General features: G+C 37.4%; 1 protein-coding gene across 2 annotated transcripts in view; it reads right to left on the bottom strand.

Annotated features, from left to right (window-relative positions):
- NTNG1 (netrin G1) overlaps positions 1-11,542 on the bottom strand; it is a 162,599-nt gene extending 151,057 nt beyond the window's left edge. The window contains exon 1 of one of the 2 annotated variants that reach the window (XM_027096233.1): positions 10,693-11,542. In XM_027096233.1, the coding sequence (XP_026952034.1) occupies positions 10,693-11,321 (629 nt within the window). In that variant the 5' untranslated portion in view covers positions 11,322-11,542. The remainder of the gene's footprint in view (positions 1-10,692) is intronic. The other variant, XM_027096234.1, reaches the window with a different exon arrangement.
- Between the last annotated feature and the right edge of the window lie 14,148 nt (positions 11,543-25,690).

Raw genomic sequence — 25,690 nt, 5'->3', positions numbered from 1 at the left:
TGTTGGGTTTGGCTTGCTAGTATTTTGTTGAGGATTTTTGCATCTATGCTCATCTGTGATATTGGCCTATAATTTTCTTTTTTTGTAGTATCTTTGTCTGATTTTGGTATCAGGGTGATGGTGGCCTCAAAGAATGAGTTCAGAAGTGTTCCTTCTTGTGCAATTTTTTGGAATAGTCTCAAAAGGTTAGGTGTTAACTCTTCTCTAAAGAGTTTGGTAGAATTCACCTATGAAGCCATCTGGTCCTGGACTTCTGTTTGTCGGGCATTTTTAAATTACTGATTCAATTACATTACTGGCAATGGATTTGTTCATATTTTCTATTTTTTCCTGGCTCAGTCTTGGGAGATTGTACCTTTCCAAGAATTTGTCCACTTCTTTTAGGTTGTCCATTTTTTGGCCTATAGTTGTTCATAGTAGTCTCTTATGATCCTTTGTATTTTTATGGTGTCAGTTGTAACTTCTCCTTTTTCATTTATGATTTTATTGATTTGGGCCCTCTCCCTTTTTTTTTCTCTCAATGAGTCTGTCTAAAGGTTTATCAATTTTGTTTATCTTTTCAAAGAACCAGCTTTTAGTTACATTGATCTTTTCTATTGTTTTCTTTTAGTCTCTATTTCACTTATTTCTTCTTTGATCTTTATGATTTCTTTCCTTCTACTAACTTTAGGTTTTGTTTGTTTTTCTTTCTCTAGTTCCTTTAGGTGCAAGGTTAGGTTCTTTATTTGATATCTTGTTTCCTGAAGTAAGCTTGTATTGCTATAAACTCCCCTCTTAGAACTGCTTTTGCTGTATCCCATAGGTTTTGGATCACCGTGTTTTTGTTTTCATTTGTCTCTAGGCATTCTCTAACACTATATACAAAAATAAACACAAATGGATTAAAGACCTAAATGTAAGACTGGATACTATAAAACTCCTAGAGGAAAACATAGGCAGAACACTCTGACATAAATCACAGCAATATCTTTTTGGATCCTTCTCCTAAAGTAAAGAAAATAGGAGAAACAACAATAACAACAAATAGGACCTAATTAAACTTAAAGGCTTTTGCACAGCAAAGAAAACCATTGACAAAATGAAAAGACAAACTACTGAATAGCAGAAAACATCTGCAAATGATATGACCAATAGGAATTAATATCCGACATATATAAACTGCTTATACAACTCAACAACAAAAAAACAAACAGAACTGAATAGACATTTTTCCAAAGAGGAAAGGTAGATGGCCAACAGGCACACGAAAAGGTGTTCAGCATTGCTAATCATCAGGGGAATGTAAATCAAGACCACAATGAAGTATCACTTCATACCTGTCAGAATGGCTATCATTAAAAAGAACACAAATAACAAATGTTGGCAAGGATGTGGGGAAAAGAGAACTCTTGTATACTGCTGGTGGGAGTGTAACTTGGTGCAGTCACTGTGGAAAACAATATCGAGGTTTCTCAAAAAACTAAAACTAGAACTACCTTATGACCCAGCAATCCCACTCCTAAGTAAATATCTAAAAAAAAACAAAAACACTAATTTGAAAAGATACATGTAATCCAATGTTCATAGCAGCATTATTTACAACTGCCAAGATATGAAAGCAACCTAAGTGTCCATCCACAGATGAATGGGTAAAGAAGGTGTGGTATATACATACAATTGAATACTACTAGGTCATAAAAAAGAATGAACTTTTGCCATTTGCAGCAACATGGATGGATTTGGAGAGCATTATGCTAAGTGAAGTCAGACAGAGAAAGACAAATACTGTATGATATCACTTATATGTGGAATCTAAAATATACAACAATCTAGTGAATAAAACAAAAAAGAAGCAGACTCACAGATATAGAGAACAAACTAGTGGTTACCAGCGGGGGCTAAGGGCAATATAGGGGTGGGGGAGGGGGAGGTATAAACTATTGGGTGTAAGATAGGCTTAAGGGTGTATTGTACAACATGGGGATTATACCAATATTTTTTAATAACTGTAAATGGAAAGTAACATTTAAAATTGTAAAAAAATATTTTTTATAAAAATAAAAAAGCAAAAAAAAATTCTATCTCCTCTTTGCCACTGATTGTTGATCTTGTTTAGATACAGTTTTCTTACCTATAAAAAGGAGGCAGAAATAGCAAACATGAATTTATATGCAATGCAGTTAATTCTGGTTACACTAACATTTTTTATTCTAAATGTGGCTTAATGAATTGGAGTATATATTTATATTGTTATGAAATCAATATATCTATCCACACAATCAAATTACTATGATAAAAGCTAGGACCTTAACACTTTTTTTCTTGTATTTGGAGAATGAATGGAAAGAGTATCTCTACTGAACCGCTGATCACATAGATCCCCAAAAATTTTACATTCAATATCTACCAATGGCAATGAACTCCTACTGTGTCAGGAAATACCTTTGAACCTAGTGATGATAAAACAAGAAGACCTTCCAAAGGTGAAAACCACTGAATTAGAATAAAAAACATGGGTCCTGAAGGTGGATGGAAAAGCTGAGTGTATCCCTATTTCCCATTGTTTGGGCATACGGATGTAGCCATAACATAACTTCCTCTAAAAGTGATAAATTAAGTGAGGGAGAAAATTATCTCACTTTTTTATTGTGTGGTATTTTGCCTAAATATCCTTATGTTTCTTAAAAGGAGACATCTTTCCTTTACTGACCCATTAGTTTAAAAAAAATCTCTGGCACTGGGGAGTTAAGGATAAAGAGACAAGCTCCTAAACTGGGTTGCTTTTCTGCACACTAAGGAAGTTCATAATTTAACTGAAGAAATTATTAGATACATTCTCTCCTTATAACGGTATAAACCTCAGAGGAAAATGAGCTGCTTATGCATATATTCTCTTTATAATTCAAGAAATCCTCAAAGATTTAAAAATTATGCCCCAAATCAGAATGGCACTCTGTTGTCCTCTTAACATGGGTTCATACCATAAATATTTATTTTAAGCATTTTCACTGGAGTTAAGTAGCAATACTCTATGTTGTTTTTTATTTTTATTTATTTTTATTTATTTATTTTGCGGTATGCGGGCCTCTCATTGTGTGGCCTTTCCCGTTGCGGAGCACAGGCTCCGGACACGCAGGCTCAGTAGCCATGGCTCACGGGCCCAGCTGCTCCACGGCATGTGGGATCTTCCTGAACCGGGGAACGAACCTGCGTCCCCTGCATCAGCAGGCGGACTCTCAACCACTGCGCCACCAGGGAAGCCCTATTTTTTATTTTTAATTATGGTTACTAAGCTTTTCATCTGAATGCTCTTATTTATTGAATTTCATTTTCCTTCAAAAAGAAGAAGGAATTAAAATTTTTGGTTGATAGTCTGGTTAAATTTAACTTGGAAAAAAAAAAAGACTTGGAGGGATAGAATCCTTGACTGCAAATTTATGAAATTTTATTATATGAAAGAGGTAGCACACATTCACTATAGTTCCAGAAGGAAGAATGTGGACTAATATATGGAAGTTAAAAGGAAAACTTGATTGCTCTCAACTGAAGGATAAACTTTCTTAAAATAAACTAAGGTAGTTGGCCATTTCCAAGTTTATCCATTAATGTTTGTGGCTTGTTTTAGTGTTTGATGATGCCTGTTAAGTGGAAGTAGTTGCAAGTATTAAAGGCCTATGGAAAAATATGGGAAAAAATTAAGTTCATCTATTTATTTTCCCCCTCAGAAAATGAGCAACTATCTTAATTTTGTTAAAACCTAACACAATATGACAAATTAGCCCAATCACACATTATAAAGTTGCTATAAATGAAGTAAGAAGTTAGAGTTCAGATAAACACACTGCAATCTGGTATAATGAAATGCAGGTTTCCTCCGCTATCTGAAAGTAGGGAGTTCCTATGAAACCTTTCGTAAGCTGAAATGGTGTAAAGCAAAGAAGCAATTACCCTGGGACACATCTTGGTAACAGATACACAGAATAAGTTGAGATAAGAGCACAGAAGCTCACAGACACAGTTCCAAACTATGGAGCCTTGATGCTGAGATGCTGAGTGTAGTTCCTGGGGAAGGAGCCTGGCGGTGCCGCTCTCAACAGGCTGCTCAGGGTGCACGCTGCCTCTAACGGGGCTTGGGGCAGAACAATCGCTGAACACTATTTTTGCTTTTCTCCTTTTAAAATAAAGGTGAAAATCCTCTTTAGACTCCTTTTGGTTAGCGAAAACAGGTACTAATGTAGGTCTTTTGTAAAAGCAAAATGGGGATACCTTGCACTGGGCCAAAAGTCATGGAGAAGTGCCTTCCAGAATATTCCAAGAAGGGTTGAGCCACAAGACTTATTGGTTCATTATTGCCATTTAAAGTGGGTCTTTTGGGAATATTCTGAGTCTGCTATATGTACTGAGCTCACTTCAGGTTAGTGTGGCTACAAGAGCATAATAAAGAGAAAACATGAAGTTTGTAATCAGCAACCTGATTTTGTCACTTTATTATGTGTAGGATGTTAAAAATAAAAAAGTCATGGAACTTCTCTGGTCTTCAGTTTCTCATCTGTAAAATGGTGTTAAACAGCACCTGCCTCACAAGTTACTTGTAAGGACTAAAGGAAAGAAGGTGTATAACAAGAATCTTGTAACCTGAGTGCTGTACAGATGTAAAGGATTACCGCTTAAACATTAATAGGGGCTATTAGAATCACCTCACTCTCCTCTTTTCTGATTTCCTTCTGTTTCTCAGAGTTTTTCTTAATTTGCTTCAAGAATTACCTCTTAAATGACAGCACTCCACAGAGTTCTGTAAATGTTCTATAAATGACCATAGTCATTTAAAATTATAAGGGAAAACACCCTATCATATCAATGTCTTCCATTCCCTAAACTTCAACCATCACATGTAAGGGGATAATTTTCAAACCTACATTTCTAATGCAAATCTTTCTCTGCAACACCAGAGCAGTATTTTCAAATCCTTTACTGGACTCCCCACTTGGATCCCTACTAAAGTCTTTCCTTCTTTGAAATCTGATTGGTTGCCAAGTCCTATTGACTTTGTAAGCAAATATTAAACCCTTATGCTCTGATTGTTTTTACAGACTCTCCACTTAAGCATCAGGACTTGGAGTTACGGTTGCTCCACAATTAAGCAATTGTACTGCTCTCCTTGTCTCTCTCTGTATTTCCTTGCTAATACAGCCACACTGGACTATCCTCTTAACACCACTGCCTTAGAATGTTTCCCACCTACATTTAATTGCTATATGAGAACCCATATACTCTTAGATTTCCTATGACATTGGGAACTCAGAGGCCAAGATGCAGGAATCCTTAAAGGCTTCTTGGAGATACTAAACATCCATAGGGAGAAGATGGAAGAGCATCTCCCAGGATTTGTCCACTCCACCAATTCCTCACTATTTGGAGTTCCTCAACATGCTGTGCTGTTTTAAAGCATAATTTGTAACCTAGAATATCCATTCTGCACTGGCTGCTTGGCATTCTAAGGCACATATTCAAGATACCATGCAAATGTCATCCTCATCAGAGCTTCTGCGAGGCTTCCCAGATTAAGTTAGTATCTCCTGCTCTGTTTCCAGGGCACTTTATACACTCACACGGTAAAAGCATTTAACCCAAGCTGTCATCATTTTTGTTTACATGTCTCAGCCCCTTCTGGATATCAGTTCCTTGAAGGCACTGACTATGCCTCCTGCATCTCTATATAGCCACTGTCTAGCCCACCACCTGTCCCAGGTCAGAGGTAAAGTCTTTTTGGGTAACAGAAAGAAGAAAGGTGTTACAAAAGCAGTAGTAAAGCCCAAGCTCAGTATTTAGGACTAATTGGGAAGAACGGAAAAATGACAGGCCAAAAATGTGTCAAAAGCACCCTGCAGGACGCCTCTCACAGGAGAGACAAAGGGCAAATATTTTGGTGGATTTATCCAAATTGCCGCTAGGAAAAAGACTAAGAGAAATTACAGGATAAATGTAAGTCTTTTATAATTGGCAAAGCACTTCCATATTACATGTGTTTTCCAAATTATTTGAGAAAGTTTGAAAAATGCCCAACTGCTTTTTTACTTTTAAACTTCCACCGGTGTTCCTGTTTACCTAATATCACAAGTCTGTGCACTAACCATTTGAAAGCCTTGCTTCAAGAAAGTGAATTTCAACCTCACTTTGTCCCAATTAGAGCAAATACCAAGGAGGCGACATTTAAATAAATATATCTGATTCCTTCTGAGGGTGAGAGTATAGGGGACCTTTCTCACTTCTGATACCCAAAGAGAATATTTCTGTCCCTGGACCTTCCCAGGTCCTGGGATTAGGCAGGGAGGTTGTGCTTCTGAGCTGGGGCAGCAGTGAAGCAAAGAAAGCACCCAGAAGTGTGTGGAAGTGGAGCTTCTGTGCTAGTGCTCCCTGGCTCTTTTCTTAAAGATAAATGGAGGCATCAGGGCGAAGTCAATTCTCTAAATAGTAACTGACAGCCAACCACCTATAGGGAGCTTGGGTAGGCCCTGCAGGGATCAAGAAATGAGTAAACACTACTGGGAAAAAATTATTGATAATTATGTTTAGGAATATTGTGTAACAAGGCAAGCAATGGAGATGTGCATTAGAGTTTTCTATCACTGAGAAAAGTTTTTACAATTCTGTCCTAAATCTTTTGAGGTTGAAAAAAATTTCTGTTATCTTATGTCTGAAACCAGTACCTTGATACACTGCTGACTGTATATCTTACAAATAAATGAGCATATTATCCAATGTTCATTGGTCTTTCAGACTTAACAATTATTACAATAAATTGCATTGCTCCTTGAAGCCCTTCACCTCAAAGAAACGATAATGTTGAATTTATAGTCTCTAAAATCTATGTATCTTACAAATATAATGTTTACTTTTCAATTAATTTGAGTCTGGAAAGTTTAAACAGAAACAAAACACTTAAAAGTCAAAACTTCCAACTGCGTGACTAAGAAAACATTTTGGACATTATCCATATTTAACAGCCCTGTGCATTTAACTCCCTGTCTGTATAAAAAGATATTCAGAACAAACATCTACTCTTCATTTCTCCTCTCACCCCTTGTCTGGGTAGATTTTATTTATGCATTAGATGACCTTTTTGGCCATTAGAACCATCTTGCTTCAGCAGTTAATTAACACAAGTACCATAATTTAATACAGTTAATGCTACTTGATGCCCTTTAATGTAACTTCCATTAGTAATATTATTGTAGTATTACCCTGTAAATTAAAATGAGATCAAGACTAAGAGAGCCACTCTTTAATTAAGGTACTGGCACACTGCACTCGTCTATTATTCACTAGAGAAAATCACCCTGATTTACTGAAGCAGGACATCGGTAAGTCAGAATTAGTCCATGAAGATTATTAGGTTTATTGAACAATGTAAGTAACATGGAGTTGCTGAGATTGCCAACGGCCTTATGTCCTCTTTTTCCTCCATTATCTTAATAAATACACAATAAGAGTGAGTAAATGGAAGCAAAATATGTATGTAGCAAAAGAGGCATAAAAGTTTTATGATGTGATTATAGTTGTCAACAATAAAATTGGTATCAGATGTGTCACATGCTAAAAAGAACATAAATGCTACATTAGTTTAATAACAATCAAAACTAGTTTTACACCAAATAATGCCAGTCAGTATAAAACATAAAGGCCATATACACGTGCACAGGAAGTAGAAAATTGGAATTCACAGTCAATTGTTTTTGTTTCGTAGCTTAATATTCCAAGGTGAAAAAAACTTGTAGTATTATGTGTCCACTATTCTATGGAAATTTACCCACTTTCCCCAAATAACTCACGCCAATTCTCACATCATGGTGGGAGTGGTGGGGGAGTGACAGGTAGAAAAATATCATTATAATGATCAGACACAGACATGTAAAAGTAAGTTAAACATTGTAATCACATCAAGGATGGCAGAGGGCATGGGCTGAGGGAAGCAGAGACAGTTATATTTTGGAAAGTTTATATTTATGATATTCTTGAAAAGAAATTTTAGTACCTTCTTTTAGAGATCATCAAATCCTCCTATAGATAATTCACTATGTAGGAAAAAGATGACTCAGGATTTTAACCCAACTGAAATTTTCAAGCGTATATCAGCTTCTTTGCTGAAAGGGCTGTGAACCAGGCAATAGCTCAACAGTTCCCTTAGTGGCTCCATCTTCCTTATATAACTTAGAAGCTGGAGATATGCCCGAGCCATCAGGCCTTGCTTCTTTAGTCCCTCCCTTAAGACTAAAAATACCCCAGCCATCTGGTACCTAGCACAGTACATGCCAGCATCAGTTTTGCCCTGAGGAATTTGGACAGAGTTTGGAGGTGACAGAGTGGAACCTTATGGAAGGGGTTCACCTCTATTGGACCTTTCTCTTTTGCCCAGCTGCTTCTTCACCAGCTTTCAGTTGACTGGTGAACAGGAAAAGACAGTGGAGGTGAGTCCCAGAGAAGGGAGGAGGGCTCCTCCAAACTCCTCAGAACCATTGAAATACAGTTGAAGGATACTACTAGGATGAAGGATAAAAGAAAAATGATAAATCTGGTGGGATTCTACATTTCTAACATGGCATCTTTAAGTGACAGTATGTCCGACTCCAATAGAGAATGCACCAAAATGCTTTTAACTTTAAAGTGTATTTTATACTCTCTTAAGTAATCAGAGGAAACAAAAATGAATATCTAATAACAGACATAAGCCCAAACAATGTTTATTTTCCAGCCAAAAAACATCACAAGACTGCCTTTTTTATAAGTGAAAAATGAGAGTTTTAGGGGAAGTTGGGCTATAAGGATTTTGGCTTAGTTTAAGGATTTCTCAAACTGTGAGTAAGCTGACCTAGATGATTCTACCTAACAATATAGATCACACTAGGATTCAAATTCACATCTCAGCTTATTAATTTTGATATTTATTCTTGTAGATAAACAGAATGCTTGTTACTTTGTTGTCGTATGCTATTGTTAATAATATCAACATCAACTGTTTTTATATATTGTATGTTCCCAAGAATAAGATACTGGAAACTGATCTTTTGCTAAAATATTCATGAGTACAATAGCTGCATTTTATTATAAATCACAAACTCATATGAAACATCATAGCTCCACACTGCTCTCATGTCATGCCCTGGTCGTATATGAACTCTAGAACACACAAGCTCAATATTGAACCAGTGCATATTTCTCTCAGAAATATGATTTTGCTCTAAAGATATTTTCATCAAACTTCACCAAACCTTGATTAAAAGTTTTAAAAGAGGCTCCATAGCTAAAGATTCTTGACTCCTCCATGAGAAACATGAAGCCAGAACAAAGCTGAGAGTAGGTGGCCATCAGTTCCTGCTGTTCTCCATAAGTCAGATTCCATAAGGTAAAATTCTGAAACCTTTTCCACCTTACCGAGGTCATGCCCACCACCCCATTCTGCGTGCCCACTCTGGCTCTCACTTAACAGCAGTGGCCACTTCTTCCTTCTAGTGCACAAGTGTACCAGCACCATTATTAAAGGTGGTTTGAGACAACTCTCTGAAAGCCCAGGGAGTCTCAACACTCCTCCAGTCTCTGAGAACTAAGCTGCCCTAAGGGATTACTGGAAGCCAGTAATCAATGAATCCGGACTTATTTGTTTAGCTTTTATGATTAACTAAACCTACATGATGTATGTACTGTTTATATTCTTATCCTCATATATTTTGATTTAAAGCTCTCTTGGCATTTTTAGAATGATTATTGCTTTGCTTCACATTTCCTTTTTTTTTTTCCTCAATGTGCTCTATACTCCACTCTTACCTTTAGTTTTCCCAACTCATCATCTCATGCTTCAACTCCTGTCAGATGGCTATTCTGGTAGCATACCACACTTAAAAATCTGGTTGAGAATCTCTGTGTTGGTGGTCCTCGTTCTCATTATTCAAGTTTTTCATTTAAATGTCTTCAAAATCCTTGGAAACTTGCTCAATTGTGTCTCTGGTATATTATCAAAACAAAGATATGCCTGACTGGGAGCATGAATGCATTTGAACTCTGGTGCATCTGTAATTGACTGACAAAATGAAGGTAGCCTGAGTCAGGTTCATATTTTAAACGATAGTATATCCTTTTAAGATAGTAACATCCAAGAACCTGAAAAGTAGAGCTTGCCCCTCATTAATAAATGCAGTGTATTTCCTAAATGCTTTCGGTTCTGATTTAATAAATGTAAAGAGACATAACTTTCATTTCTGGAACTTTTTTGGTACGATATAACAAAACATAAACAGAGAGTTGAACCATGCTGAAACTCTCTCTTGCATTCAAAAACAATAGTAAGATGTATTTTTTGTTTTTCAGTCCCTTTTACAGAGCAGCTGGCTTTGTTCCCCTGGCTTCGTTACCTTAAAGACTTAAACCACCCCCTGACCTAGGGACTTCCTTGTTCTCAAGTAAGATGCTTTTTTTTGGCCTCTGATTTAAATTCTAAGAAATCCTGCCAGGTTCAGGTTCAGTGACAGCAACTCTGGGATCACCAATTACTGCTGAGTTAGAAGGGTCTCAAACGCCTCAGAACCTACCTCTAGGCTGGCGTTCCTGAGAAAATGTTACAGTAGAAAGGGACAAATGTCACTCTACAGCTGCAGGAGCAGCAAACTGGCCTTTTCTTTGGACACACCCATTCTCATTCAAGTCAGACAGTTGTTTTCTTACCTTCCATGAACCTTTATGTCTGAGATGGCGTAGAAGTAGCGTGCCAAGTGTAGCTCGTCTACAAATATTTCCCCAACGGCAGGTCTCAAAAGCCTTATCCTCAGGTCTGTGACAGTGAAGAAATCTCTGAGTTTCTTGGTTGTATCCAGTTGTCCGTAGAGGGAAGCCATATTGCGTAGCCAAGGTCCGGCAAAAAACGCGAACCTATCTTTGATTTCAAAGTGGATTATTTTGCTGTTGGTCATATACCCTGTGGAGTACTCTTCGGTGCAAATGATTTCTAAGACCGTATGCTGTGATAAATCCTTCACGGATTTAGGATCCATGTGGAAAGCATCTAAGCAGTCTGTGGCATAATACTGATAGGGCTGCCATGTTCGTCCGTAATCAAGAGATTTCTCCAGGATCATTTGGTCTGGACGCCCCGATTCAAAGGTAATAACTATGTTGTCTGTGAGCTCAATAGTTTTGCTCCAAGACAGAGTGATGTTAACCTGGAGAGGCTTGGGATACTCTTTCCAAGTAGCAGACTGCCAAAATGTAGAGGGATGTCTTCCTTCAAAATCAAACATCAGCTCAGGTGGATGTGCCAGCTCCGGGGTACTTGCATCACACTCATTATTGCACATGTAGGGGTTGCCCTATGGAAGAAGAAGAGAAGAGGGTGCATCAGAACACTGGTTTGACACAAGTCTTGCCATATTGCTGTTGCTGAGTGGGAGGCTAGGAGAAAAAGAAAAAAACCAACAACAACCTGTTTGCAGTAATCATTTCTATTTGCCTTAACTGGATTCTCCTCTTTAATAGCTTAAAAAAAAAAGAGGCAATATGGTAATTTACTTGTCTTATTTCCTCCCATGGTCTTTAAGAAATGAAAACAGTTTATTTATCCCATATGTGTTAGACCCATAATGTGATCTCAGAAGCACAAAGACACTGAGCAACTGTCTAACAGCTCAATACCTCCGCATCCTCTTAGAAAGATGTTATAGAAAAGCAAGGAAATTCCTCCATGCCTCAAGGACATTCCTCAAGAGCACAATTTTTTAAGAAGTCATTTTTCAAGTACAGCTTTAGAATTAGCAATGAACCGTAGATACCTGTGTCCTGTTTGGGAAACAATACCCCCATATGACATCCAGCTTCTTTTTGCTTCACCTCAAATCCATCATACTTAACTGGGTCCCTGCTTCATAAAGCTTGCTTTTAAAGCATTTACTTTGCTCACCACAAATCATTAAAATGTGGTACACTACAGGCTCTGGGGCTTGGTCCCAACATCTGCCATCCTATTAGCTAGAGGCAAGGGGATTGCTCAGGAAAGACTTTGGGTGGGGGTGTGCTCCAACTTATCAGGACAGGAAAATCCAGTACTTAATTAGAAGGTTTTTGCAGAGAATCACTGCCACTTGATGTATTACTCTGTGCCGGCCCACGGTCAGCTCTCTGTGGATGTTAGCCATTGTTATTATTTTCCCTCACACAAAGGCTAATTCCTTCACAGTCTACTCTAACAAGAAGCTGAAAATAAGTCTCCTTGTCATATATCACAACAAGTTATAACACCACTTATGCGAAACTAAATGGCTGCTCTCAGGTTTCATTGGTAGACTGATTCTATGGCAAACAATTGGCTCCCCAATTTTGGGTTATTTTGTGTTTTAAAAAATGGTATCATTTGGAGTCAACGAGTCAGGTATTTCTCTATTACCCTGTACTGGGTAATTATAAGCATGAATGGGTGAAAGAATTGATCCTCTGACATTGTCCTTAGGCTTTCTCTTGTAATTACAACTAGATTTTTTCTTTTTTCTTTTTCATGAACTGAGACCTTTTCATCATATCTGCAGGATGCATGAGCTGGGTCTCAAATAATGAATTTACACTTTAGACATTAATGCTCAGTTACCAGCTGACTCCTGTGAAATGTAAGACGAACATTGGAGACTTGCTGTGGCCTCCCTAGAGGCAACTTTCTCCTGCCTAGTCAGCCAATACTTCCACTCTCTCTTTTCCATTAATGCAACTGAATCCTAAAGCTGGCAACAGGTTTGGGGGTCTGAGTGTAATTGAGATGGGGTAGGAGAAAGGAGAGAAGGTACATTATTTGAGGACCAGAAATGTTTTAAAAATACATTCAAGGCATCAGTGATAATGGAAATGTTTCTGTTCTCTCTTGAATTTCAATTCCCTATTCTTGATCCCAGCATCTGTGGCACTATTTATAGTATCCCACTCATAGTGAGCCAATGGGGGCAAAATAAGTTTCTGTTCCAGGTGGAATAAATCACCAAATGTATTATTATTTAAACTCTCTTAAGCATACCAGAGAGCCAAATGCAGAGCTCTGCAAACTGGCAAAGGCTTTTTATGGAGGGCTATAAATATTGTGGAATCTGTCAGGATTTATAAATTCTAAATATATGGAAATGTACATTTTACTGGAAGGGGTCAGATTTACACAAATCACACCTTCATGTGAAATTTACTGGAAAAAATATGGTCACTTCAAAATCTGTCAGCATGTGGCCATCTGCACAATCATTAACTTGGATGCTACCACCTTTCTCCTGACAAAAGCATCTTCATCTGAGGTCAAGGGTATTGAAACACAGGAAATCAACTCTGCGGGATACACCAAAGTGAGTTATCAGACATTTGTATTAAGTCTTGTTGAAATACAGCATTTCCTTGATCTCTGCTTAGATACACAGAGCTCCTCAGATGGGGACAGGGTCTGTGACAAAAAAGGGGCACAGCTAGCTGACTCTGGGTGTGGGTCAATACTAGGAAACCTGTCTTAGAAAATATGCTTAAAGATATCTATTTAAAGAGTACTCGTTTCTACATTTGATAAAAGGTGTTGACAATACTCAGCGTTTATTTAGCACTTACAGATCATTTACTTTACGTACATTATCCTGAGTAATCCTTTTCATCCCTACCTTACGGAAAAGTGAGGCATACAGAAGTGTTAAGTAACTTGTCCAAGGTCATATAACAGAGTGAGTAAGGAGTGGAGCCGGAACCCACTTTTCCTGCACCTGACCTGGCCCATTCAACTCCTAAGTCAATGGAGTTCCCTATGATGCAACCTAGTCTTGGAAACAAGAGTTGGCTGGTAGAACAGAAGAGCCTATGACCAAATGAGTTTGGAAAACACAGCCTAAGGTGTTCTTGCCTTGGAGAGCCCTAATGAGCATTATCATACCTCTGAGATGCCTTGACGTTAAGAACCTTCCTTAGCTTCATATACTACCTAGTTTCAGAAACTGATTTGACCATGGAACCCCTTTTTGTTTTAGTAACCCCTATTTATATACCACATAAGTATAGATTCCTGGAGAGCATCCTTTAAGATTCTCTGCTTTGTAGTACTCTTAAAATTGTAAACATGTGGATGGATGCTAAACAACAGGGCACAACCCGAAGTTTGTTTAATGAAGACATAGCCACATCCAGCACTGTTTGCTTTTGTTCCAGAGAGGGACACCCTTCCACTTGGGCTGAGAAGACAGCCAGACCAGGATAAATGCTTACACCTACATCAAGTTGTCAGCCATCAAAACGCATGCCAGGAAAAGGGGAAACTTTCGTTTCTTTGCACTGATCTGGTAGTTTAAGCTTCATGTATTCAATAATTATTTATTGACTGCCTACTGTATTATTATATTTAAGGCACTTGTCTTGGCTCTCAGGATACAACAGTAGAAAAATCCAAATCCTTGCTTTTAGCAGAGCTTCTGTCTTAGTTGGGGAGAGATGCACTAAAAAAACCAGATATATAATGCTTTATAATGTTACATGATGATAACTGCTATACAGAAAAATAGAGCCAATTAAAGGGGAGAATGCTGTTAGAGAAAGGATACTGACTGTAATTTTATATTGGGAGGTCAGAGAAAGTCTTGCCTGGAGAATATGACATTTGAGCAGATTAAGAACAATTCCCAGTTTACACAGGAGATAATCAGAGGTTGACCAAAATGACAGTTTTGTCCTTCATCTGACTCTACTCCTAGTGATAATTTCAGCAGCATAACAATTTATTGAAACTGATGAGTAAACAAATCATTTCAAATGAAAATCTACACCAAATGACTGTAGATACCAAAACCCAAACAAACAAACAAGAAATTGAACTATTCTTATTTCATAGCATCCGTGCTCTTTTAGGAGATTAATGATTTGATGGCCATTAACATAACTTACTGAGAGATAATGACATTGAGAGAAAATTAGCAGAGGAAAAACAAATCATTCTGGTTCCCTAAGAAGAAACCCTGCATGCTGGGTAAAAGAGAAAAAAGAGGAAAAGAAGAAAGCCAGAGCTGAAAATCTTACCATTCTAGAAAGAGAAAGCTGGAGGTGAGATTATATGCTAAAATATTTAGTGTAAATATTTCATACAGGTGTGATCTGTAGTACAGCACTGTTGTTACAGAGAATTATCAATATGAAAACAATTGCTGTTAAAGGATTAGATTAATTAAAATTTCAACTACTTCAACCACACCCTAAATCTCTCTAATACCAGCAACAATAAAATTTATGTAAGAAAAATAACTTCCTCCTACTTGTGAAAGCAAAGAACACTTCTTGTTGCTAAATCTAACAGATTCAGGCATTAGCAAATGTAAGCATTATTTTGTGGCCAGCAGGCAGCCTTAAATAGATCTTAATTTAAGTCCTACAAGCAACAGATCCTTAGCTGATTGTCTATGGACAAAGCAGAAAATATTTATGACTATGCTGATAATATTTATACCATTAAGAGATGCCTAAATAATTAAGCAGATATTGCTGCTAAATATTTCTATAACAATTAGAAGAAGATTGTGATGTTTAATTTCATTTAAAAAATAATGTAATATTTTACCACTGGGAGAACTGAAGTTAGTTATTAATTAGCACTTTGTAGCCAAAGTGCAGTGTTATTATTCTTCTTTAATGTCCTTTCAGAACTTAGAAGGATAAATAAAATTTTAGATATGTTCGTACTATTTCTATGGACAGAAGTGTCTTCCTTCTGGTGACACTTTGAAAAGAACATCCTTTCACCTAAGATCTGCTAGATCCTTCAGAGTTAAAAAAGAAAATCCTATATAAGCAGTATATAGTGTAATACTTGTGGTTCCTACCATTGTGAACTTGCTTTTCCAAGCTTTACCTATTGGCAAAATATTGGTAATGACAGTTGGAACTATAGGGAATTCTCATGGGAGATCTGTTACAAACTTGTAAGTTACATGCCAAGCAGGCACGTAACTTACAAGTGGCTGTGAGAAGCATTTGAGTTAACACTTACATAGATTGTGAAAAACACTGAGACAGAGCTGCCTCCCAACCATTTGCATCTGGCTCATCCTTGCTTGTTTTATTGGTAAGGGACAGTAAGGAAAAAAAAAAAAAAGACACAAAGGCAAGGGGAGCAGAAACTGCATTCTGAGATAGCACTCCAGGTCTGTTCCCACTGTGACTTTGAAATGGACATCACTATGGCTTTGCCAGTGCAAGGCTTTCGAAGGATGAAGAAACCACTAGCACAGTCCACTGCTCACCTCTCAGACAGACAGACCATGAGCAACATGCTTTAGCTGCTAGGCTGGGCTATCGCCTTCAGGAGATGGCTTTTTCTCCTCTTTAAATACAGCTCATTGGGAGCCAACCAAGCAGGACAGTTTCTGGGAGGCTGATGATTGACCTCTTTATATCAGAGGGGTAATTTTTGGTTGGAGGGACCTCCACTCCCAGTCCTTTCTTGGAACTTCTTAGTCTTGGAACTTCTAGATGTTTTCTTGGCTCTAATAAAGGGGAAAGGCCCATCCTTTATGAATTTTCAGATGAAACTCAGACTACTCTGAGTATGGAAGCTGATGTTCAATTACTCATGCTGAGGTGCCCTTTTCAGGCCTTACAACTTTGTTACTGAAATAAGGGAGAACAGAGAGAAATCAGACCCAGAGGTAAGAACAATCCAAGAGAGTGGGTATCTTTCCCAGAAATCTGAAAGATAAATATCAATGCCACCAATACTGACAAGCCTTGATGACCACAGCTATGGGGATAGACTCTATATATCCTCAGATGAGAAAGGCCCATAAAGCAGTGTGTTTCCAGTTGTCCATTGCATCTTTGGAAACAAAGGGCACTGATCTCTTCAAATGGCACTGCAATCTCACTTTGTAACCTGCCCTATTGATTGGCATGTTGGGTCCCAATGTAGGGCATATACATGGTAACAACATAGCCTGAATATTTCGGGCCTGACCCAACTAAAATATTCTGAAACTGGTGTTACAAAAGTACCTATGTATTTGTCAGAGCATGAATCCTAACTTTTAGTTTGGGAAATACGGTCACTCTAAGAATGACAGAAAATACAGAATTTTGTTTTTGTAACTCTGAAGTTAAAAACCTACTACTCCATCTTCTAATGGAACCCCTTGCTCATCACAAAGATTCCTCCCTGCCATAGACACAGCCTGACTGAAGGCCTGACTGAAGCTGTTGCTTGTTTCCATCTACTCGCTGACAATACTAACCGTGTGTGGACTTTTTTACTCCCATAAAGATGGGAGGGCTTCACTTTTCTACAACAAGAATGCTAGAAGCCGTATCACAGATTACAAGCCAGAATAGACACCGGTGTAAATCCCCACAGAGAATTATGGTTAGGATTTTCAAACTGGTGAGGGCTGCAGAGGTCAAGAGGACCAAGTTTCTGAGAAGGAGCCAATAAAAGTCTAAAGCCACAAGCCACAAAAATGGATTCCTATATGGCAATTGAAATCATTACTGTGTATGTACTGAAGAAGAAATATTCATAGAATCAAGTGCGTTCAAAAGTGACTATCTACAGAAAACACTGTAGTAAGCTGACACTATTGTAATTGGTAGGACAGTTGCTTTTTAAAATTTATTTTCTTAATAAACATTCCTTAAAAATCTTTGGTACAGTATTTTGCCTTATAGATAGTCTCAAAATAGACCAGAACACAGACACTTAAATGTTAATAACACAAAGCTGAAGCAAGCTGTCAGCAGTCTCAGTTAAAGTAATTTGAAAGAAACAAGGTGAATAAACTACCACCAAGGTAGGAATGTTCTGTATCCTGATGCCATCATGCATTGTGAGGATTAGTTTGAGCATTTCGAGTCCTGAAAGATCAGATTTGATTCTCAAAAATTGCTTCCTTTTTCTCTCACATGAGAAAGTAAGTCCAAGATCTGCTTGATGTCCATCTTCTGAAAACCACCAACTTTAAGAGAGTATGGGAAGACCAAAGCATCCTCTGTTGAAGTGATCAATTAATCACAAGAGGCAGGAAGGTATCTTCCCAGTGTGACACTCAAACGTGATTGGGTTTTGGTGTGTCTATTCTGATTTCTCATACTCTTTATTTCTTTCAAATGTCTCTCTTTCAAGTTCATTAGTTGTTTACTGGGTACCATTGCTATTTTTAAAGTATTGTGAAAAACACAGAAATAATACGATAAAATATTTGCAATTTAGTAGTGAAGTTTAGACCTAAACAAGCAACAATCACATGTTTCTCACATTGGTTACTCATGCTCTCAGGGAGAGCATCAGGTGTCCTTGAGGGTAAACAGTGTCACTAACAACCCTATACAACTTCCTGGAGTTTCACCCCTTGGTACATAATTAAACATATTTTTATACTAAAAACAGAATTTTATGGAGTAAGATGCAAAAATAAATGTGCAAGTGTTTTTAGGAAAAGATACAGAGACATTTCAAGCTTGGAGCGGATTTGGATGTAGGTGTCAAAGCCCACTGAACAAGAGTATGAAAGAGGAGGAGTCGGGGGGGCTCAGCTGGGTGATAATTTACTCTACTTCACCACCCTTCCTGCATATGATACTTCATCCAAACCACCCTGCAGTGGTTGCAGCACCACTAGCCTTATCAAGGCTGAGAATTGTGATTTAAACTATCCCAGCATCAAATCCCAGTCTGAAAATATTTGCTGGTCTCCACCCCTATGGTAATCCAAGTAGTATTCTTCATACACTAAAATCTCCATGTTTTATTTTTTTTCAGACTTTAAATATAATGTTTTTAATATTTAAATTAATGCAATCTTATAGTAGAGTTATTATCCTATTATTTTATTACTGTTATTTTTTATTGGCATATAGCTGCTTTACAATATTGTGTTAGTTTATATTGTACAGCAAAGTGAATCAGCTATACATATAGATACACCCCCTCTTTTTTGGATTTCCTTCTCATTTAGGTTACTACAGAGCATTGAGTAGAGTTCCTTGAGCTATACAGTAGGTTCTCATTAGTTATCTATTTTATACATAGTATCAGTAGTGTATATATATCAATCCCAATATCCCAATTCATCCTCCCCACTTTCCCCTTGGTATCTATACGTTTGTTCTCTACATCTGTGTCTCTATTTCTGCTTTGTAAATAAGATTGTCTCTACAAATTTTTTCAGATTCCACATATACGTTAATTAACATAATTAACATACGTTAATATATGATATTTGTTTTTCTGACTTACTTCACTCTGTATGACAGTCTCTAGGTCCATCCACGTCTCTACAAAAGACCCAATTTCGTTCCTTTTATGGCTGAGTAATATTCCACTGTGTATACGTACAACAGCTCCTTTATCCATTTCTCTGTTGATGGACATTTAGGTTGGTTCTGTGCCCTGGCTATTGTAAATAGTGCTGCAATGAACATGGGGTGCCTGTGTCTTTTTGAACTATGGTTTTCTCTGGGTATATGCCCAGTAGTGGGATTGTTGGGTCATATGGTAGTTCTATTTTTATTTTTTTTAAAAAGTGAAATTGTCATTCTCCTTCCACCAAGTCATAATATATACTATGTATGCAATGGCATATAAATTTTAAGTTGTATAAGAAATACCTGGTGAGTGCAGTCCCTACTCATCAGGAATTCTTTTTCAATAGATTGGGTTGCAGATCCCCTCTACACCACACTTTGATAAACACTGGTATATTGTTTATTAAGAGCCAAGGCAGATCTGGGTTAGGTCTGCCTAGGTTTGAATTCCAGCTCTACCATTTAACTATTATGTAATTTTGGTCAAGCTACTTGACTTTTTTGAGCCTTGATTTCTCCTTCTTTAAATTCATATAATAATATGTACTCCATGATGTTAATCTGAGATAAAATTACATAATGCATGTTAAGTGTTTAGCATCTCCTTGGCAGGCAATGAGTGCTCAATAATTAGTAGCTAGCTTTAAACATGCTCCTCCCCCTGTATTCCTTGACACTGAGAATGACACCAAATTCTTCTATTTCCCAAGTGGGAAACGTGGGAATCATTTTATTTTATTTTTTCTTCAGTCTGTTCACCAGCCAAGTTCTCTACATGCAACTCATCACCAGAGCTTTGTTCACACTGCCAATGTTGTCCTTAGTTTTTAAAAATATTTTAAATATTTAAAAAATATTCTTCTCCTGAATTACTGTAATAGCTTCTTTGTTTTTTTAACATCTTTATTGGAGTATAATTGCTTTAAAATGGTGTGTTAGTTTCTGCTGTATAACAAAGTGACTCATCTATACGTATACATATATCCCCATATCTCCTCCCTCTTGCATCTCCCTCCCACCCTCCCTATCCCACCCCTCTAGTTGGACACAAATCACCAAGCTGATCTCCCTGTGCTATGTGGCTGCTTCCCACTAGGTACCTATTTTACATTTGGTAGTGTATATATATCAATGCCACTCTTTCACTTCGTCCCAGCTTACCTTTCCCCCTTCCCATGTCCTCAAGTCCATTCTCTACATCTGCGTCTTTATTCCTGTCCTGCCCCTAGGTTCTTCAGAACCATGTAATAGCTTCTTAAATGCTCTCTCTTCGTATTATATTGTCCTCTTATAATCTATTCTCTACATAGCTGCTACAGTAATCTTTCTAAAATCCAAACCTAACTGTATCATGCCCCCTCTTAAAGGTCTTTAACAGACTTCCCCTTACCTTCAGGAATATAATGCAAATTCCTTAGCATAGCTTGTAAGATCCTTCAAGATTTGGCCTCTGTATTTTTTATTTTTTTACTCACTCACATTCACACCTCTTGAGTCAATTGTACCAACCTATGAGTATATGTGTATATACAGGGGACCATATGCATTATCATACGATTAATCATATTAATTCCAATTGTTTATTTTTATGTCTCCTCCACTAGAGTTCTATGAGAAGAACTGGTACATAATAAAGTTTATTGATCTAAAGAAAATAAGGAAAGCAGAAAAACAGGAAGCCAGGGAGGAAACAGGATAAATTAAGTAAAGTATGGAATAAGATGGCAGGGATTTGCCCATAGGTTGGTGATTTGGGATCAAACAGATAACCAAGCTTAAAGAACTTCCTAGCTCCCTAAGTTGTAGATGGAATTTGTTTGATGTAATACACTGTGTAAAAAAAAGAATAAATCCAAACAAAAAACAAAGAGTCCATCTCCAAGTGCAGTATGCCTGTGTGTATGATTGATATAGTTACTGGGACTTCTGGTGAGGCTGGAGGACAAAGACAAATAGCATGAGCTGCAATTATGTCCCAGTCCTTTCCTGGTGTTCATTTGATCTTCATTTTTCTCCATCAGCCACAGCAGTATTTCTCCTAGTGGCTTTAGAGCTGAAGATCTCTCTTCCTTATCCCATCTTGTCTTTCTTATCCAACCCGCAGCATCCTTCTGAGTTTACAGGAGTAGCTAAATACCAAGAGCTTTATTTATTCTTGGACAATTATGGAAAACTAAATAAAATTAGGAAGGAAGAAGCAGCAAGTGAGGTGGTTGTAATTTAAAAAAAAAACAGGCATGGAAGTGCCTCAGTAATGCAAATCCTTGAAAGAATGTAAAATGTGTAAGGTGGAAACTGGTGGACAAAAAGAAAGTGCACATATTTTGCTGGAAAAGAGGGAAGTGGTCTCTGTTTATTGTGCTACTGCTTAAATGGCTGTCCTAATTAAAGAGATACTGAAAATTCTACCTGGGCCCAGAGGTTGATTCTTAAGAAACTAATGAAGCTTATACCTCAGAGCCACTCAATTACACAAGCTGCTTCTCAGGCCTTGTACCTAATTTTGTGTTTACATTTTTTGCATTTCTCTTTTTAAAAGAGGGTTCCAGAACTGCATAGGCTCTAGGCTCTTAAAACCTGGTCTCGCCACTGTGTGGGACACAGGTAGTATATTTTAGGGCTTGCTAAACTAAAACAACTCTTCTTTCTTCCTTCCTATTCCTTCTTTTCATTTTCTTTTTTTTCACTAAGATGCTCTATTCTCAGCATTTCCAAGCTTGAAATACATTTTCTCTAAATCCAGTTTTCTTGCCCAAGTTCATCCCATTATATACATGGTTCATACCATATTTATATCTATGAATTAAATTGATATATCAATATTTATTACATTTATAATAACCACTATTTCATTATAATGTGAATGTATTTTATTCACATCAACAGATATATAACTCTCTTGGTGTATTACCAACAATAAACATAATCTTCATTTATTTGTAAGGCTGGAGTGGCTGTTAGTTTACCAGAGCCACTATCAGGAACCAAAACAAGTTAAATGACAAAAATTATTAAGCATTTCTCATGTGCCAAGCATTATGCTGATGTTATAGATTAGCTTATAATAAGGTTGATTCTTCCTTATCAGCTGTAATGTAGCAGCAAGACAAAATTGGAAAGATGTATCATTTTGAAAATAAAACATTTTATTACAGAGGGCTTTTATTTGGGTAGGTTAGATAAAAATGAATTGTCTAGTTTTCAGAAAATATGTGCAAAAATTTATTGTTAAAGAAAGGTATAAAAGTTATAAAGTCATTATGAAGGATTTAGAGGAGGCAGAGTGCTGGCTTTCAAAGATGTCTCAGGTTTGCATAGGTGAAGAAGACATTCTCTTTTTGGAATGGAGAAGGGATCAATGATCCCTGAACACCTTTTATGGTTAGGAATTGTGAGAGGGGCTTTATATTTGTCATCTCATTTAACCCTAACAATTCCCTATGAGGCAAATATTATTCTAATTTTACAGATGAAGAAACTAAGGTTCAGATATGTCATGGAAACTATTCAAATTAAGTATCTGTATCTGTAAAGACGAAAATGAACTTAATGTTCGATAGTCCAAGGCATGAGCTGTAAGGTAGTGGAAGATAAGTTTGAACGTACCATGTGAAATTGATTTTAGAGAGCACTGAAAGCTGGGTAGAAGTGTTTGGGTTTGATTAACTGGAAAACAGAAAGTCGTTTGTGGTTTTTATAGCACGTATCTCATACACAGCTTTCTTCACTGGTTTTCCAGATTCCTTTCTTGAGAAAACAAAAGGATCAAGTTGAGTCCAATATTAAGAGTAATCTTAATGTTAAGAGTAATCTTGTTCAAGTCGTGAAGAAGAATCAAAAAGTAGGGTTCAGTCAGAATTCTAGAAGTGGACATGCAAATAATCCTGGACATATCTTATTCATCTCTGTATCCTGCATAAATCCTGGCACACAGTAGACAGTCAATAAATGATGATCAAACAGATGAATATAAAGCAAGTTGTTTTTGTAATTAGCTTTTCTGTTTAACACAATATGAAAATTCTCAAAAATTGAGGAAGCAACTCTATATCTTCTAATGTCTTCAACTCTCTATATGCTGCATGATTGCTTCTAGAACAGCAGGCAAAGAAGAATTTTCTCTTTATTTAGAGAGACACTGCCCAAATCTCAAACATTAGTTCATACTTCACTTCCAAATCAAGAGGTCTTATTGTGAAGCCAGAAAGGATTCAAAACTGGCCTAGAGTTAGGTGAGTCTATTTCCACTGACGTCTAGAACAGGGACTGAGACATCCTTAGAAATAGTGGAACGTCATGATAACTACCGTGCAGGATATAATGAAAGGGAGAATAGATGACGTAGGGAGGTAAGCTAGGAGGTAGCTTTAATTAACTAGGTGTGAGAACAAGGAACTGCACTAAAGTGAAGAAAATGGTGATGCAAGATTCTGCAGGAGTTAGATTGATTGGAAGTGGAGAAAAAAGGAATAGAAAGAATCATTGGTGACACCAAGGTTTAATGCCTGGAAGAGAGTGAAAATGTTGGTAATAAGGTATCTGTCTGCAACTAGTATAAGATTGACCCTCCTGGGATAGGGGAGTTCCATTTGCAAAATGCTAGTTTGATATCTAATGTTACTGAAAATCAAGAAAATGCCATAGAGATTTAATTCATAATGTTCAACAAAACATTCTAAAGTTCTCCATCCTCATTTCTCTCTAAATATCTCACATGTCATAATTACTGATTTCCAAATCTTTCCTACTTCATTCCAAGCTCCCATTAACTTGGTCTCAAACTTGGCCTGCATAAGCTTCCTTCTCTTTCTTGGTTTCTCGCCATTCCTCTCTTTATCTTCTTTTAGTTACTGCCTTCCTATTTCATTACAAACCTAGCTAGTCTTTCTGTTTTCTCCAAATATCCTCCTTACATATTATTCTAGTTTAAAAAAAAAAGGCCCAAGAGCCTAGAGGGCAAAACAGAATACTCAGGAGCCAGTGCAAGGAGCTGTGAATATTCTTAAGGAGCTAAGCAGACCCAACCATATTTTCAACAAGAGACTAGAGCTGGGAACTGCAACCCAAGGAATGAATAAGGTATGTTGCCCTTCCCAAAGCAGTCACAAGAAAGTGGAACGCCAACTACAAATGAAGTGGAAAAAATGCGAATGGAAGAGGGAACAGGGCTAAGTATTAGAAGGTAAACAGAAACCAGTAAACATAGGAGCAGGTTAAGAATAAGCTAAAGATAAGCCTTGTGAGGCACAAACTAGTGATGCATGGGGGTGTTAGTGTTGGACAAAGATGGAATCATTATTTTCAAGCACAGACAGCTGAAACAAATAGTTTCTCTATCAAGGAGTATCAGCCTCTCCTGTAGCGAGGAAGAGCACAGAACCGTTTTTCTCAGAATTCACATCCCAACCCCATGTGAATTCTTTATGACTCCGTTTTCTTGTCTATGTCATAGGAATAATAACAGTACATTTTCATAGCATTTTTGTGAGGAATAAATGAGCTAATGTATAAAAAAGCTCAGCATGGTGCCTGGCACATAGTAAGACCTCAATAAATGTCAGCAATTACTATTATCATCATCACTGTCTTCACTATCATCGTTGTTCCTAACTATGACCTTTCCAACTTGTCCTCTCATAAAAGCCTTCTTTTCAGAGTCAAGTGTTGCCACCAAATAGTTTAGTCTTCAGTTCTTCAAAGTGGACTAATAAAATGGAGTTAATCTCTTCATAGAATACATAGAACAAGTCAATCTCTTGAGAATCCAAATGCAAAAACACTATTCCTATTATTTATGTTGTAACTATACGAGGTCCCAGGACAAATATAAAAACATCCCCAGATGGGTCTTACTGAATACCTTATCTATCTCTCAGGATCAAACCTATTAGAGTAGCTATGGCCAATCTAGGAAAAAAGAAAAAAACCCACAGTCCTCCTACCCTGCCAGCCAACTCAGAATTCAGTGTAATTAAAATCCAGATCGGAAGAGATCATACCTGAGACTGAATTCATACTCTTGAATTTATGAGTAAAATGAACTTGGAGAAATTATCTAACTTTTCTGGGCCTTTGTTTGCTCAAGTATAGAACAGAGACTACATCTCACTCTCAGGTAAATATTAAAGTAGCTAATACCTTAAAAAAAGAAAAAACACACAACACAGAAACTGAAATACAGTTGGCAACATAGATTCATTTTCTTCCACTTCCATTCTCTTTTCCTTTTTTTTTTTTTTTTTGTGGTACGCGGGCCTCTCACTATTGTGGCCTCTCCCGTTGTGGAGCACAGGCTCTGGATGCACAGGCTAAGCAGCCATGGCTCACGGGCCCAGCCGCTCCGCGGCATGTGGGATCTTCCCGGACCGGGGCACGAACCCGTGTCCCC

The sequence above is a fragment of the Aethalodelphis obliquidens genome, unplaced genomic scaffold (genome assembly GCF_003676395.1).
Source record: "Aethalodelphis obliquidens isolate GAN/ISIS:26980383/991018 unplaced genomic scaffold, ASM367639v1 scaffold100, whole genome shotgun sequence".
Classification (NCBI taxonomy): domain Eukaryota; kingdom Metazoa; phylum Chordata; class Mammalia; order Artiodactyla; family Delphinidae; genus Aethalodelphis; species Aethalodelphis obliquidens.
The sequence above is the reverse complement of the archived record's forward strand: the minus strand, read 5'-3'. Positions and strand labels throughout refer to the sequence as shown.